At 39.1% G+C, this 15,844-nt stretch overlaps 1 protein-coding gene across 1 annotated transcript in view; it reads right to left on the bottom strand.

Moving 5' to 3' along the window:
• THEMIS (thymocyte selection associated) overlaps positions 1–15,844 on the bottom strand; it is a 71,711-nt gene that overhangs the window by 40,734 nt on the left and 15,133 nt on the right. The window contains exons 3-4 of the mRNA XM_036404573.1: positions 8,942–9,400; positions 5,168–6,210 (exon numbers count right to left, since the gene is read on the bottom strand). Coding sequence (XP_036260466.1) covers positions 5,168–6,210; positions 8,942–9,400 — 1,502 coding nt within the window. The remainder of the gene's footprint in view (positions 1–5,167; positions 6,211–8,941; positions 9,401–15,844) is intronic.

Genomic DNA, 15,844 nt, shown 5'->3' with positions numbered 1-15,844 from the left:
GTGCGGATGCAGCTCTTGGAGAAGTGAGAAGCTTCAGCACAAGGACTTGGAGGGAACTGGGGTCTGATTCACCAGGTGAGGCTGTGGTGGGGATAGGATTTTGAGACACTTTAGGAAATTGGCCACAATGACAATATGGGGTGGTCCTCAGTTTGTAGAGATGTAGTTCCAGCCTTCACATGATAGTTACAAAACTACTGGAAAATGACAGGGATAAACAATAGATAGGATGCGGGGAAGGAGGGGGAAAGAGAGGGTGCAAAGTGAGATTCCAGGGAGTGGGAAGCATCCTCTTCTGTGGGGACAAAAAAAAAAGAGAGGAAGCACAGGTGCACCATCAGCAACCACAGTTCTGCACCTGTCAGAGAAACCCTCCTCCTTGTGTTTGTATATGCACATTTCTGCATCCACTAATGAACCTCTTTTTTCTTCCTCATTTCTTGAGCCAGAAGATTGTTAATTCCTGAAGTCTGTTCTTACCTATTTTTTTCTGGCTGTGCAGTGTGCATTTTCTAGTATGTTTTTGTTTAGGAAGGTTAGTTTCTTGCTACACAGCAGAAATATTTGTGTTAAATCTACTCTATAAAGGAGCAAAAAATCTGAAAAATATACTGGAAGCAGAAAAGAAATACTTATGAGGAAGGAGAGGAGACAGTACAGGAAAACTCATTTGCTGAGAAATGCAGCTTATGTCTTATCAACTAATTCCAGATAAGTCTTCATTTTGCTGTGAAGACAGATGCGATAAATATGTTAATGGCAGATTTCGATAGCTCAGTTTGTAGAACTGCAAAGCCAGATGGAAGTGATAATTTTTCTTTAATTTTAATTTTGAAATAAAAAGCAAGGAAGCAAGAAAGTTCTTGGTATCTTAGCACTGTAATGACTTTTGAAAGGATAATGGACCTTAGCACAAAATGACGATTAACTATCATGCCCTGATGCTCCTATTTTATTAAATTCCAGTTTCCTTGGCTGGAATTCTCTCAGCTTTCTTGCCAGAGATGAACAGATTACTGCTTGTGACTGACTTTTCCAGTTCCACATTCATGAAGTTATTTAGCAGCAATCCAGCTGGTGGATATTTTACTGATTCTGCTGTTGCTCAGGTTAGATACATGACTAAACAGACCATTGATAACAGCATTGGATGGAACTAACCTCTCTTACTCCTTATCAGGAGTGAAATACTGGGTTTTTTTGTCCCTTAAGCAGTGCCTTATGGTCTTAGGAGTACAAGGCTAAATTGTGGCTTTCCATGCATTGATTAAGATTCCATTTAGCAGTATTTGATGTGGACCCTTTGTTTCAATTTAATGCAAAAAGCACTGAGGGATATAGATTAACACCTTCTTAAATGTTTAGGATATTTACTGCTTGAACTGATAGGCAAAGAGAAAGCTAGAAAACTTTTGCTGCTTGAATCCTCTCAAAGGGAAGGAAACAGTGGGTTTCCGAGCAGGTAAAAATGTAAATTTTAGAAAACTATTTTCAAGGAAGTTGCCAAGTGAAAACTTGGTTTGTCATATTTGCAGTGATGTTTCTAATGTGTGGAAGAAACAGATAAATCTGGGTTGTTCCCTTTATATGAATTTTCATTTCTAGAAAGTGAGGTCCTGACTGAGTACTCTCAGAGGAATTTCTCTCCAGGAACCACTTGGCAAAAATGTGAGATGCCCTATTGTTGAATCAGTAGCATTAACTTCTAGGGTTTCATTATCACTTTCTAGATAAGCTCACAAACCAGGAACAGAATGACCATTTAATTCTATATGTCAGTTAAAACCCTCTCTGAAATTCATTCCAATTATTCTAGCAAAGAAAATGTAGATTTCTGGTGAATTTTATAATACATTTTACCATGAGACAAAGGATACAAGCTGTTGTGTCATTCCTGTCCTCAGCTGGGGGTGCTTGTGGTTGGAGGTATTGGCTATTGGATAAATACCTGTTATAGGCTAGTAATATCAGATAGATATCTGCTGTACAAAGTATAAGATTATTTTCATCATTAATACCAGCTTTTTTTTTTTCATTTGTTTAGTTTACACGCATTTTCTTGGGGGTTGTCATTTTTAATTCAATTAGCAAGTAATACAAAATTGCAAACGTATGTGGTCTGGATGTTTCTTTCACAAACAAAATGTTCACATGAGAGGGAAAAGGAATGTCTGTGCAGTTCTGTGGGGGGGAGAGTAGAGATCCCAGGTTCTAGAAGTGAAAGCTGTATCAGCAGAAGCTGAGCCAACTTATTTAGCCCTGTGAAGAGACTGGGAAGAGTGCTTAGTTAATGCAGCTGTATCATGTTTGAGAATTCGTCTGCTGTCTCTGGACTTTGCTGAAGTGTGCAGACATCCATGTCTCTGCAGCATTGCACCTTGCACACAAGCAGAGGCAGTTCTCACTCTCATCTGAGGTTCCAGTCCACACAGGATGCCAATCTCATACAAGCCAGTGACTCACATGACCAAAAGCATGCAGTGAAGCACGCGGTCCTGCTCTTGGGCCCAGAGTTCCCTTACCAAGGTCAGAGAACAGCAGGAAGAGACAGCTGGAGCCTCTCTGCCCTCACAGCCTTGCTGCAAGCTGAGGCGATCAAAGCACAAGCTGTAGCAAAAGGTGACCCATGCTTGCAGATAATCCTCAGGTATTGGCAAAAACCAGGCAGATCTTAGTCTTCTGTGGACCCATGGAGCAGCAGCATTTTATCCTGGAGCTCCAAACCAAGCAGAGCTTCCAAACTGATGTGCAAGGAAACCATTCACCACTCTCCAGCAAGCAGCCAGAACTCCCCAAGCACCAGGCAGGGAGCTGCCTGCAGGAGGAGCGTGGCAACTCATGCAGCACTAAAGCTTATCCCAGGCTGCCACCTTGTCAGGCTTAAGTTCTGCTTATTAGGATGCTCATCTGTTATTTATGCAAATAAGCCTATGCATAGTCACAAAATATGCAAAGATGGCTATTTACCAGTTTGTCACAGTTTCTGACTTTCTGAACCCTCAGACATTCCTGACACGTTTAAAAAAAACCCACAGTGTCCCCTAGCACTGCATAGGGGCCAAGGCAGAGCCTAGGTGCTACCATCCACATCTTCTCAGAGGACTCATGGTGCTCAAGATAGAAAAGATAATGTATTCTGTGTTACTTTAAACACAATATGTTACAGCTCAGGATGTTTAATCTAGTGAATAAAGGATCTCTACTTCTTCACCTTCCCAGGGGAGGAGATTTACAATATGCATAACTCCAAGCATTCTGACTGCAGTTTATTATTTATTTATAGCAGGCACCTGCCCCTCAAAAAATTAAAAAGGGTCTTCTGAATCAGTGTTTAAATTATCTCCTTTGTCTGGACAGCTGCAGTCTAAGGTTGCTCTCACTCATGAATGTGCAAAAGAACCTCAGCTCATCCCTCCTCTACCCTTACCGCTCTCTTCTCACTTTAGGAAAATATTATCTTCTGTATGAGCCTGATCAGGAGTCAGCATCCACCTGCTTTTCTGCACACACAGCCATCAGTAACTGCAGGAGGTTTGAATCCTCCTGACAAGGGTACAGATTGACCAGAAACACAGCTTTAGGGAATTTTCCCTCAGTTCTTTACCCCTGGCCAGTACCACGGTGGTTGGTTGCCTGTGAGCTCCATGGACAAATTTCTCATGTATCCTTCCTTGCACAACAGGACGTCTTATTTAAGCTGCTCAATGTTCATTGTAAAAATTAGAAGAAAAGACATGTCTGCAGTAAAGACAGGAGAAAATGACACATCTTTTTTGGTAGTACCCTTATCTTAGGGAGCCACCTTATGCATTCAATTCTCCTATAGACTGTTGTAACCATCTCCCAGGTTCTATGTGGAGCTTTGGGCCTGCATGTGGTCTTGGAATTGAGGAAAGAGAGAAGGAACACCTCCAGCAGGCAAAGAGAGGTACTCACAAACACTGCCCTATCAGAGGCTACAATTCAACTTCAGTTTCATATCAACACACAAAAAAAGAACTCCCTCTGAATCCCCCAAAATATAATAACATGAGTTCCATTGTATTTAAAGCACAGCAATCATGACACAGGGTGCTCAGTCCACCCTGACATAAGGATGATGATCTCATCAGGAGAGAGAATGGTAAGAGCAAGAGTAGGAAAACTTGTGGGTTCAGATAAAGATGGCTTAATAAATGAAGAAAAGAGGGGGAAAACTCCTAAAGCAGTGATGCAAAGGCAGTCCCTCACCACCTCCCACAAGCAGACTGCTGTCCAACCAGTCTCTGAGTTATGGTTGCCTTCCTAGGCAAATCACACCCTCAGTTTTCATTGCTGAACACAGTATTATGTGTCATGGAATATCCCTTTAGTCAACTGAGGTCAGCTCCCCCATCTATGTCCTCTCCCAACCTCCTGCCCAACCCCTATGAACTTCCTTGGGGAAGCCTGGGAAATCAAGAAGGCTTTGACAGTGTAGGTGCATGGCTGTAAAACAGCCAAAAGATTGGTGTGTTATGAGTCCTGATTAAATCTAAAATCCAAAAAATACTTCACAGACTGATGTGAAGAAAATCAACTGCACCTCAGCCAGACCCAACACAAAGATTAAAGAACAAATGCATTGTCTTAGTTAGTTAAACATCAAGAAAATTGTCCTGGAAGGGGCACTTCTTTTTTAATATCAGCTTCTATTCTAAAATAACTGCTTCTTTTTTTCTTTTTTTTAATCCCAAACCTATTTCCCACTTGGGTGAGTGCAAAACAATGAGTTCAAAAATTTCAATACAACCTGTCTCTCTGTGAACTTAATTCCACAATTTCCAGCTGAGCAAAATTATCTTTACATCATGAAAACATATGTTTCCCCTTAATAAAGATTTAAATACAGGCACTTCAAATTCCTCCCTTCGCTTTTACAATGGTGCAGTAAAGGATTATCCATGCAAAATTATACAGCCAAGATTTCTGCTGTGAGTCGGCATGGTTCCGTTGTTTTTCATGGATCAATTAACACACACTGGAGATTTTAGCCATTCCTGTCTGTAATTGCTAATTTGCCCATTACAGGGAGATGAGAGCCATCTGTGTACATGGCATAAGGATGCAACAGTGAAATGAAGACTTTAAACCCACAGAATATGACCTGTGGTTGTAAGACATTCAAAGACAAGATGGAACACCTTACCTTTGGAGCCTGCAGTACATCAGACACATCTTGCTTAGGCACTGCAAAAGTAGGTGGTGGTGCTGTTGTTGGCTTTTTGGGAGGCCTGGGTGGTGGATGAATGGTTAGGTTTTCGTATCTTCTCAACATATAGTATTCCTCTTTGCTGACCTCTTCCACTGTTGTCCTCGTCACAGGCGGTGCAGCTGTCTGGACATCTTTGCTGAGCAAATGGACCAACATGTTTGAGCGATACACAGGAATCTCCCAGCTCTCCACTGGACTGCTGGCACTACTGATCAGCAAGTAAGAGTCTGTGATTTCTTCTTCAAACTGCAGACCAGGCGCAGCAGCCAAGACATCTTTCTCAATGGAAAGGTCCCTGACGGACACTTTGACATTAAAAGGCAAATGGAATTCTTTGCAAATCTCGGAGAGGTGGTACTGTTTCTTGTCATGAACCACTTCCACAAAGCCACCTTCCATGTACATAGGGAGGAGCACTTTTTTATATGAGTCACTTAGTATTTGCTCACAAGCTAAAACATCTATGAGTTTCTTTCCTCCCTCATATAGCACTTCACTAGTCTGGCATTGCTGAACTAGAAATTGATCTCCAACTGAAACAGAAAAAAGCTCTTCATGAGGGGAGGTAAAAGCTTTAGTTGCTACAACATGAAGGTGTTCTTTTTCATTTCTCACTATCTCTAAGTCATAGGCAGTTGGAAACTCCCGAGGTCTTCTCTTGAACTTTCCTTTGTAGCTCATAGGGATTAAATAATGCCTTTTGGAGGAATCACTTCTCATCTCAGAGGCTAGGACTCTTGCTGCCTGGTACTTTTTGTAGATGACAATCTCTTTCCCTGTAGACAATAAGTTATAAGGTTTTTGGTTTCCCGAAGGCCCTTCCATTATCTGAGCTACCATAGGAAATTCTTTGCTTGTTCTTTCAAATATATCTTCCAAAGAAAGTGGCTGAAGGAAAGAGCTAATATCATAATGGTCTGTTACATCCTTGACCTCAACATCCAGATCTGAGAGGATATGAATTATGTCTTTTCGAACTGAAAAGAAAAAGAAATATAGTGGGTTTTGTTTTCAAACTGACATTGAAATAAAATACACATCCTGTTGGCCAGATACCAAAAGTACTTTCCCTGAGGCATGCATGTCCATGTGTAAATGTGCACTACTAACTGGGCCAGCCAAAGTCTAATTGTTGTAATTTGAGAGATATGGTCATCAGATATGCATGAGACCACAGAAATGAAGAGAGACAATAAGGTGTGCAAGTGAACACAAAGTTTAAGAAAAAGAAAAGGCTAGTTCACTATTTCCCCCACAATACCTCCAAGTTTAATCAGTTGTTTCTCTTCTCAAACTATTGAGTGCAAACTGTATTTTTATTCTTTTACTTCATAGTGGTTTAGAGTTTCTCTAAAGAAATGAGTGGGGAAACATTTTTAATAAATAAATAGCATTTGGATCCATTAACAACATGTTGTGGCTAGAGCCAGACTGGGAGAAAAAAGGTATTTTAATATTTATAAGAATAATTAAAACATCTGTAATTATTAGGAAAAAATATCACTTAACAAAATGGCAAAGTCTTTGTATAACTAAGAGTAAGTTATTTTTATGAATTAAGACATTTTAATATTATGTTCCTCTCTGGAACTGTTGCATCTTTTTCTGCCTCACCTGGTTTTATTCACTATCAGAACTGAGCGAGTGAATTTAACAACCTGACAGGGAACAACAGCTCTTTTACCACAACTGAAATTGCAAAATTTTGAATGCAAAAAAAACTTCCAAGAACAAAGCTGATTATGTAATTAAGGCTTGTTTAAGAATTTGGCTCCAAGTCAGTGACACCACAGGTCGCTGACCAAGGCAGTAAAATTTAACAAGCAAATAATATTTAACAACTCTCTTTGATAAGATTTATTCTGTATAGACCTACACAAAGGGATAATATATACTGGATTCACACTTCCTTGTAGCAGGACATACCAATATTTTATACTGAAAAGTTGGTATCAGATTTATTTTATATGACAGAGTTCTATGACACTGATTCAGGGTCTGTTCGTTCTGACTCTGCTTTTGTCACATTGACACCTTGAGGTGATAAACATCCTGAGCACCACAAGGAAAAGACAACAAAGGAAAATGACTGGCTAAAATGAAGCTTTCTATGTGCATTTGTGAGAGTTCCACACACACAACTTGTTCATTATTAATAATGAGACATATAGAGGATTCCTGCTCACAGCCTGTGAAAATGTGATCATTTATCCCACTTATCAGGAATCTTTTTTTTAAAGTGGATAGTAAGTCTCATAATTTATCTTGTGTCTATTTATAGTTCTCCTAAAAGTGGTGAAAATCCATTCTTCATGGTTCACAAGAAAGTAGTTATTCATGTACCATGAAGCCTACTTTTCCAGTTTGTATTAAATAGTTATTTAGGACATATTCAATGTTTCTTAAATTTTGAAAACACCATGAAATTTAAAATAAAAACAACAAATACAATCCTTATTGGAATAACTGATTGGAAGACAAGTGAATACCAAATATTTCTGAATCTTCTGAAGATTTTCAGGAGCATGAAATTCCTCTTGATTCTGCACAAGTATCTTAGTGGATATAGCAATAAACCTGAGTTAATTGAGCTTCAGGAGATGAGCTAGATCCCTGAATCTAGCTAGAGTTACAGCAAACATTACTTTTGCATTTTACTTCTACATTACAGTTGCTTTATCTTGTGAAGTTATATTTTCCAAACTCACACATTAAATCACATAGCAAGCACAGCTGAATGTCTTACGATAAGCATATTATGCATATGGTATATTGTGTTAACAATCTCTGCCTGCTTTTATTTCTTTCTCTTTTGTCCATTTGCTTACATAATTCAACAGAGAAATACTCAGTTGTGAAAAGATTTCTTGCTTAATATCCTCATGAATGCCATACTTCTGTTAGGATTCAATTTCTATGGAGCTCATTGGTTTGCTTCTAGTAAATGCAACAAGCAGCAAAACCTTCCCAAAAGCTAAGCTACTCTCCTGCAATCAGAACCCTATTGTGTCAAGGTTTTGGTGGAACAACTAGTGTCATAAATATTTTGGAGTTTTTTAAAATAAAAACTCAGAGCACAAACTTTTAAAGATACTGGTTTTCTAATCTTTCTGCTTCCTCAAATCTACAGGTTTCATAAATTGTCCATGAGTTTTTTGTGTTTATATTCAGTTGATATTTGTTTCTGCAACAGAATAAAATAATATGATTTTCCTTTCTCTAACATCTTCATTCTGAAAATTAAGTGGTAATTAAGTGGTAATTAAGTGTATTGCAACATGTGCAATTGTTTTTTTTTTTCTTTTTCTACCTCCTAGACATAGCCATATGAAGCCATCAAGTGACTTCTCCATGGCTGAAGTCTAAGACACAAAGAAAGAGAATCTGGGAACTGAACAGAATTCCTAAACTCAACCTTTTTACTATGCATATATTTTCCGTGAGGATTTAATTGTAGTCATCAACAAAATGGCAACAGAAAGAAATGCAAAGTAATAATCTCAACTAACAGATGATAAAGATATACTAAACAAAATATTATTTTTATCTTTCTTCCTCTTGAAACTAACATTAGTGGCAAATATGGGTAAGGAATTTTTAACAAACTGAATCTTTCATGGCTAGTTTAAGAAAATGTTGTGTATTTAAGGTTACTTTTGTACTTAGCTACACCAAGTTCAACAGAACACAGATTTTATTCCTACTTACATTTCATTACTGCCTGCACTTTGTAGACAGGCATGAGAATCAAACAGCCATCAAAATTCTCAGGAAGTGGACTAGAGGAGTCCCACATATGTAAAGCAGTGGAAAGTTTAACAATCCTGTTTCTACCCTTGGGGATTTTCCACTCTGCAATCTCTTTTAAGGTGTATATCTGGTCATCTTCACACTCATAGAATTCTCCTTCTTGTGAAAGGGGCAAAGTAAGGGAATGAGACTGGTTATTTCTGATCACGACACAGTTCACAGCCATTATTCCATGGACCTCTTCCACTGAGTTGAAGGTGATCTGCTCGTCATGTTTGATAGTGAAATTTTCCAATTTTATATCCTTGGCACTGTAGAAAGAAGGATGGCCAAACCTTGTTGGCCCAATAGAGACTTTTCTTGCAATTTCTTCAATGCTGACATATGGAGTCTTATCTGCCACAACCTTATAAAGACCTAAGAACAGAAAACTTGCATTATAAAAAGGGAAATTCACAAAAAAAGTCATGCCAAATTTAAGACTGTGAATGTTATGAAAATGTAGAGCAAAGCACATCAAATAATTCATAGATGATATCTCAATTGCTAAAAATACCACTCTATAGAGGTAATATCAGCTGGGACAACATACAGGCAGGTGGAAATAACCCTTTCTGACATCCAGCATTCTGAAATTCTGGTATCTAATTTCTGACATCCAGCATTCTTAGTCCACAGGAAAATTTTTCTTTGCCACAGAAAAAAAAGAAAAATTATCCTAAATTCCTATCTGTCTTCTCAGGAAACCAACCTTTGAAATGCAGATGTGGTGTGAGGAAACACAACGTTAATGTGATTAGTTCATGCAGGATAAGTTTCTTGTCTAAACATCAGTACTATGTAACCTTCCACACACAGACTGGGAATTCCTAGACCATGTGTGTTTAAAGATACATCCCAAATGAAAGAGTAGCACCTACAGATAAGAAAGAGCAAATAGATTTTAGCGTATCTGACAGCCCAGTCCACCAGCTGGATTAATTCAAAGTCTGGGTGTTGTAGCACTCCAGCCATCACTAGGCAATTAAAATGCTGAAGTTCTGCAAGGCAGAAGCTGTATCTGAGCTTCCCTGTCTCCTAGGGACATTATTACTTCATGTTAATCATGCCCTTTGGATCTGTCTCATTAGGAGTTTCCACTGCAAGAAAAATGTGTACATTTCTATATTTGCGTGAGGGTTTTCATAAAGGAAGATGAACTGGAGGGTTGAGAGGACTAAAAAGCAGGTCCTAGTTGAACTGTGTGATCCAGCTGTCTTCCTCACAAGGCGTGGCAGCATTGTGAATGCTGCCTCATGGAATTGCAGTGCAGCTTCCTGAGACAGACATTGACAAAGACTTTCTTTCGAGTGAATATAAGCGAGAATAGAGGTTATTTCTAGGCCAAGTTTGCTAGTCACAAATAAACCAATAGCTACAGCTACAGTGACAAAGAAGCCAAGCTCCCTGGCAGACACTGTGCCTTTTGTCCCTTTTTCTGCCAAAGCCAACCAGTAAAAATCCTATGGCTTTGCTCCTCCATGCTATTGACTCTGGACTGCAGAGAAGGCACTTTGTGGTAAAGGTACACTCCCATTTTAGCTGTTAAGGAGGAAGCATGGGATGGGGTATCAAAGAGTCTAGTTGGTACACTAAAGACGCTTTTATGGCAGTTTCAAATCCCATGAGTAGTTTAAGCCATGTCTGAAAGGTTCTAAATGTCCTACCCAATCGTCCTCAGCCAAGTACAGGATGTCCCAGCAGATACCTAGATTTCAGTAAGGTGAGATGCTGCCAGACCACACAGTTGCTGTTGGATCTTGGGAAGACACTAATTTCCTTCACTAGACCTCCCCCTGACTGTGGGATTGTTTAACAAATTGGATCAGGGGATATTGCTTCTCTTAAAAATAAGCAAGGTGCTTATTTTCTTCTAAAGTTTTTCCCTTACTGACTTTCATTGCTGACCATAATCAACACAACTGAAGGCCCTGCATGGTATCAGGATGTCCCTAAGATTGTATTTCTTTAAATGGATGTGTCAAATAATTACATCTATCACAACAGTCTTTAAAAAAATTTTTTTTTGGAAGGGGGTGGTTCTGGCTACAGGATTGCTGTGATTCTTTACAGTAGCAAACCCCTGTACTTTCACTGTGCAACTTTAGCACCACTCTTGTTAATTAAGAATCTGTCTGTTGAGCAACTTTTAACTGAATTCATCAACAGATCGGGCATATTTGGTTCTGTGTGTCCCATGTAGTCCCATGTAACCACTAGTAACTCTGGGAAGGAACATCTCTGAGGGCCTGTTCAGCAGCCTAAGCAGTAATAACCTCTTTGATCTGCTGCAGAAATAGTCACCAGTTACACCAATGTCACTTCTTTCTGCAGTTCTGTGCCTTCACAATTGTCTGTATGTCAGCCAACTTTTCCTGTGTGAAGTCAGTACCCTTGTGTCAGTGCATCCTCTACATATATGTCCTCACTGCAGGAAAACCTACAGGAAAGCCTCCAGGCTTTTTCCTGGGCTGTAAGGAACATGCATGAACTTTGTACATGCATGAATGTACAAAGTATAACTTGAACACACTTTTCTCTCCCACTGATATTTGCAATGTTTCTCACTGCCATTTTAACACATTTATTAGTGAGGAAGTTATCTACCACAGTCCTAATCATCACTGGAGCATGTCAGTGCAGATCAACACAAACAGGTTGACCAGCATTTAGAAAGTATCACTGTGACAAGGCACCAGTGACAAACTGAAACTGTGGAAAATACAAACAGTGTTCTAGTATCATGCTTTGCAAGCACAAGACGAGTATCATCTCTTGGCAGTGCTGGGAGAAAACAAATAGGAATCTTTTTCATTAAAAAGGATATTCAAAGTACTTATGATGTGTCCCAAAGGCAGTAACTATGCTTACCCATCTGTAAAACAAGAGCAAGTGTATGCCCCCAACAAATTCCCCTGAATTACACCAAGAAGCCCCCATAATCTGTGCAAAAAACTTCCAGTTGAAAATATTTGGCAAAGTACAGGCATGAGGAACATTCTATCTTCTATAAATTTGACAATAGTCTGAGGCTACTAATTTTGCTGGGCCTACAAAGTTATTTGGAAGGCAACTATTTCAGCAGCAAACCGATGAACATCCCAGGTTGGAAAGCAGATGTCATATGGAAGCATAATTATCAGATTTTATGCAGAAGTAGACACCTGATTAACCCCTTGGCCCAGGCAGACTGGTTTTGTCAAGGATGGGAGCAGAAGAATGTTTCTCTTCTGTGCTGGTGGTTTTCATAATTTTGGTGACAGAATGCTTGCTTAGGCAAGAGAAGAGCCATGTGGCCTTGCATACTTAGCTTCTGTATTGATAAGACTCCTGACACAGCCTAACAGCCACCTCTGAGTGGCTATGAACATGCAAAGTTTCATATGTTTCTCTCTACATAGAACATAGGTAACCATATAAAAGGCTGTTTTGGTATGTTGCATGGAAGTCACTGCCATATTCTGCCATGATATCCTCTCATAAATGCTGTCCTTGATACTGTATATATGTAAAAACCAAAACAAAACCATAAAAAACACCAAACAATATTATCTGGAACAATTCAGAGCCTTATTAAAATCACTTTGAATCAAACTGAAAAAACAAATGTTTTCCAAATCTAAGATAACAAGGAACCTCCAGGAGGAGGAGACATATGGTAAGTTTGAGATGCTAAAATATGGACATTTTGAGGTCAAACAAAAATATTTTTGTACTTTTCCACAAACCATAAAATGACTGAATCAAATTCATTTAGACTTTCCCAAGACATCTTGGTGGACTGTAAGGGGGAAAGACAGATGGAAATAAATTTGGAAAAAAGTCCATATGGTTCATCAAGACCTGGCATTCTTGCTCCTATAGATTTACTTTCTAAATGCAATCTGCTCTACAACCAAACTGTACTGATGTCCAATGGTTTGAGGGAAAATAAAACAGTCATATAAGAAGAACTATACACACATATAATAATACTACAGGAAAATGTAATCATTCCACTCTAAGAAGCCTCTGTGACATTTCACGAGGTGAAGTCTGCCTAGACATAATACAATGAATGATTAGTATGCCCCAAACATCATCAGCCCATCTTTTCAAGAAGTTGACATGGAGAGAGTTTGAGAATCTGAGAAAATTATTTCACTGGTATGGGAGAGAAAACATAGCCAGAGGATCACAAGACTGAATGTGCTATGGGAAAGCACATTTTGATAGAAGGATATTTTTCCACTTTTTTACAGAAGAGTATATGCAGTTCTCTTTTACTGTCTGTAGTGTAAAATGTACCACTCTGGAGCTTTATGGACTTCCTATTTTCAGTCTTAATTAGACTCCTAGGGAAGGGAGTATTTTACTCTCTTTCCCCCACAGAAAGCTGAGAAAACCAATAGTTAGGCTTGCCTAGTAGGGTAGCAAGCAGCCTTCAAGAAAAAAAGAAGAGCAGAACAAATTATTTGTCCCAGACTAGCAGTTTCTGTTCCCCAAGTAAGGTTGGGAAGAGCACAGTTTCTACCTTCTCTGGAGATTACTTAATTACTATTCCTCTTTTCCCACACCTCCAACACCCACTTACTACCTCCTCTGCTTCAGCATCCTCCTCCTCTCATCCTGTTCCAAAAGCCAGCTCTTCCTCACCTAGTACTGAGATGAGCCTTTGAATGCCTAACCTCGATCTCCCTCAGATGTGTTTTGTGGTCACTGACTAGTCTCCTGTCTTTTGACTTGCAGATGAGTGCTCAAAGGGGCAGTCATGCTCAGCTGGGTGTCTGTCAGACTACACAGGAATGAGCAGCAGCAACAGCCAGGGACCTCATTAGAACAGGGGCAGTCCAGTAATGTTTTTTGCAGAAGAAGGAATACAACAGAATGAAATGTAATCATTTGTGCTGGCAAACAATTCAGCTGTTGTGCAAATTACCTGTCAATTTGCTAGTAGTGAAAATTGTAGTTCTAAATGTGGTTAGATGTAGTCATTGAAGTGTCTAGAGTAACAGCAGACTTCTATTATTTTACCCAGTGTATGAGCACAGAAAGAATAGCCCGATCCTCTGAGGCATGAAAAAGAACAAATTAGAATGAGGATAAAAGAAATAACACAGATAGTGAACTTGCGGTTGCAGCGGTTTCTCTAATGCAAAGGGCAGATTAGGCCTTTATCAAGGATCTGAGAAGAAAAAAAGGAGTTCTGAAGACTGCAAATACGTTCAGAAAGACAAAGAGTAGGGCTCATTTAAGGCCAATGAGCCCCGTTCTTCACTCTCAGAGCTGCTATCCCCAGAGTAACCTAAATAGGAGCATTGCTTATTCGTTCCGGTATGTGCGCAGTGAAAGGATACATGAGCCCATGGCATGCAAAAGAGCTCATGGCAAAGGAAATGGAAAAGAGCATCAAAGCAAGTGACCTCTTTGCATCAACGCTGGCAAGAGAGCACTGTACATACAATGTAAATACAGGGTGAGCCTCCTGGAGACCTGTGGATATTTTTATTGAATTAAGTCAAAGGCGGCATGGAAAAGATCATCTGCAATTCAGTTCTGTGCTTCGTTCAAGAGATGGGGGCAAGCCATGTTTCATGTACAGTGTTTCAGTTAGATCTTAGCACGTGTATGTAATAAAGTGAAAAGGAAAAAGGTCAAGAAAGAGCAAGAGACTGGGAAATTTTGACTCTGCAGAGCAGAATCATTCATCAGCTAAGAACTAAACTAGAGAAATGACAAATTTACATCTTACCAAATAGCTCTTGAACACATAAGAGTACCTATACAGAGAGAAACAGGAAAGTGGTGCTCCCTGTTGGGCTAATAAGTGTCATTATGCCCCTCTTCAGTGCTGCTGTTCAGTAATACCCATCATGTGGAGGATAATAATGATAAATTTCAGCAAAATGAACTCTGAATTTATTTTTCAAGGGAAATAACCCAGTTTTTTTCGAATACTGGTTGGGAGAGTTCATAACTATGCATGAAAATTGTAGTGATTAGATCGAATTTGAAAATGTGCTCAGCAGGGCAACAGCATCCAAATGCCAGGTTGTAAAACTGATCTCTTGAATGCAAATAAATCCTGATTCACCAGGTTCAAGGATTTGAAATCACAAGTCTTTCTGTTCTAACAGTCGGGACCTTCAACATTAATAAATTTAGGATTACTTTTATCACTCTGTTGTGTTGGATATTTTGGGATTCAAATGTTCAACCTCATCTGCCAATCAAGATTTAGAATATATTTCTATCGATGTATGAATTTTAGAGATAGAAGAAATTTTAATAATATCAGAGAAACTTGGATTACAAGAAAAATACCAAGTATCTTGAGAGTTCACAGGAGAGTCGTATTTCAATATCTCTAGATAGCCACAGATAATTAAAAGGTCTTTAATCTCTACGTCTGGGCCCTACTAGTGCTTGAAAATGGTATGCCAAAAAAGTCTTTTAATAAGAGGTCATAGAAATCATTCTGATATTCTGATTCACAGGATAAGAAAAACATGAAGGTAAATTTAGGATCTATTTGTGGGGTGGGGGGGGGGAAATTATATACACACAACTATTTCAGAGAGAAATCTGTATTTTAGAGATGGCAAATAAAGGCATAGCAGAAGATTTTTTTTGTAGAATTCAGATGAAACATTTCATCATTCCCTTGGACTTTTACATTTTATTTGTTTCAATAAGTGTGTCTCATCTCCCTCTGCAGAAAAAGCACGTCCCAGCTTGGATACTGGCATAACCTAAATCCTATACATGCACATGCACACTCTGGCATACTCAGCAAGACTTTAGAAGAGCATCAATGAGGTTATTAAGTCAAGCACTCAAACA

Source organism: Molothrus ater, chromosome 3 (genome assembly GCF_012460135.2).
Source record: "Molothrus ater isolate BHLD 08-10-18 breed brown headed cowbird chromosome 3, BPBGC_Mater_1.1, whole genome shotgun sequence".
Classification (NCBI taxonomy): domain Eukaryota; kingdom Metazoa; phylum Chordata; class Aves; order Passeriformes; family Icteridae; genus Molothrus; species Molothrus ater.
Note: the sequence above shows the minus strand (reverse complement) of the source record. Positions and strands in the feature narration are given on the sequence as shown.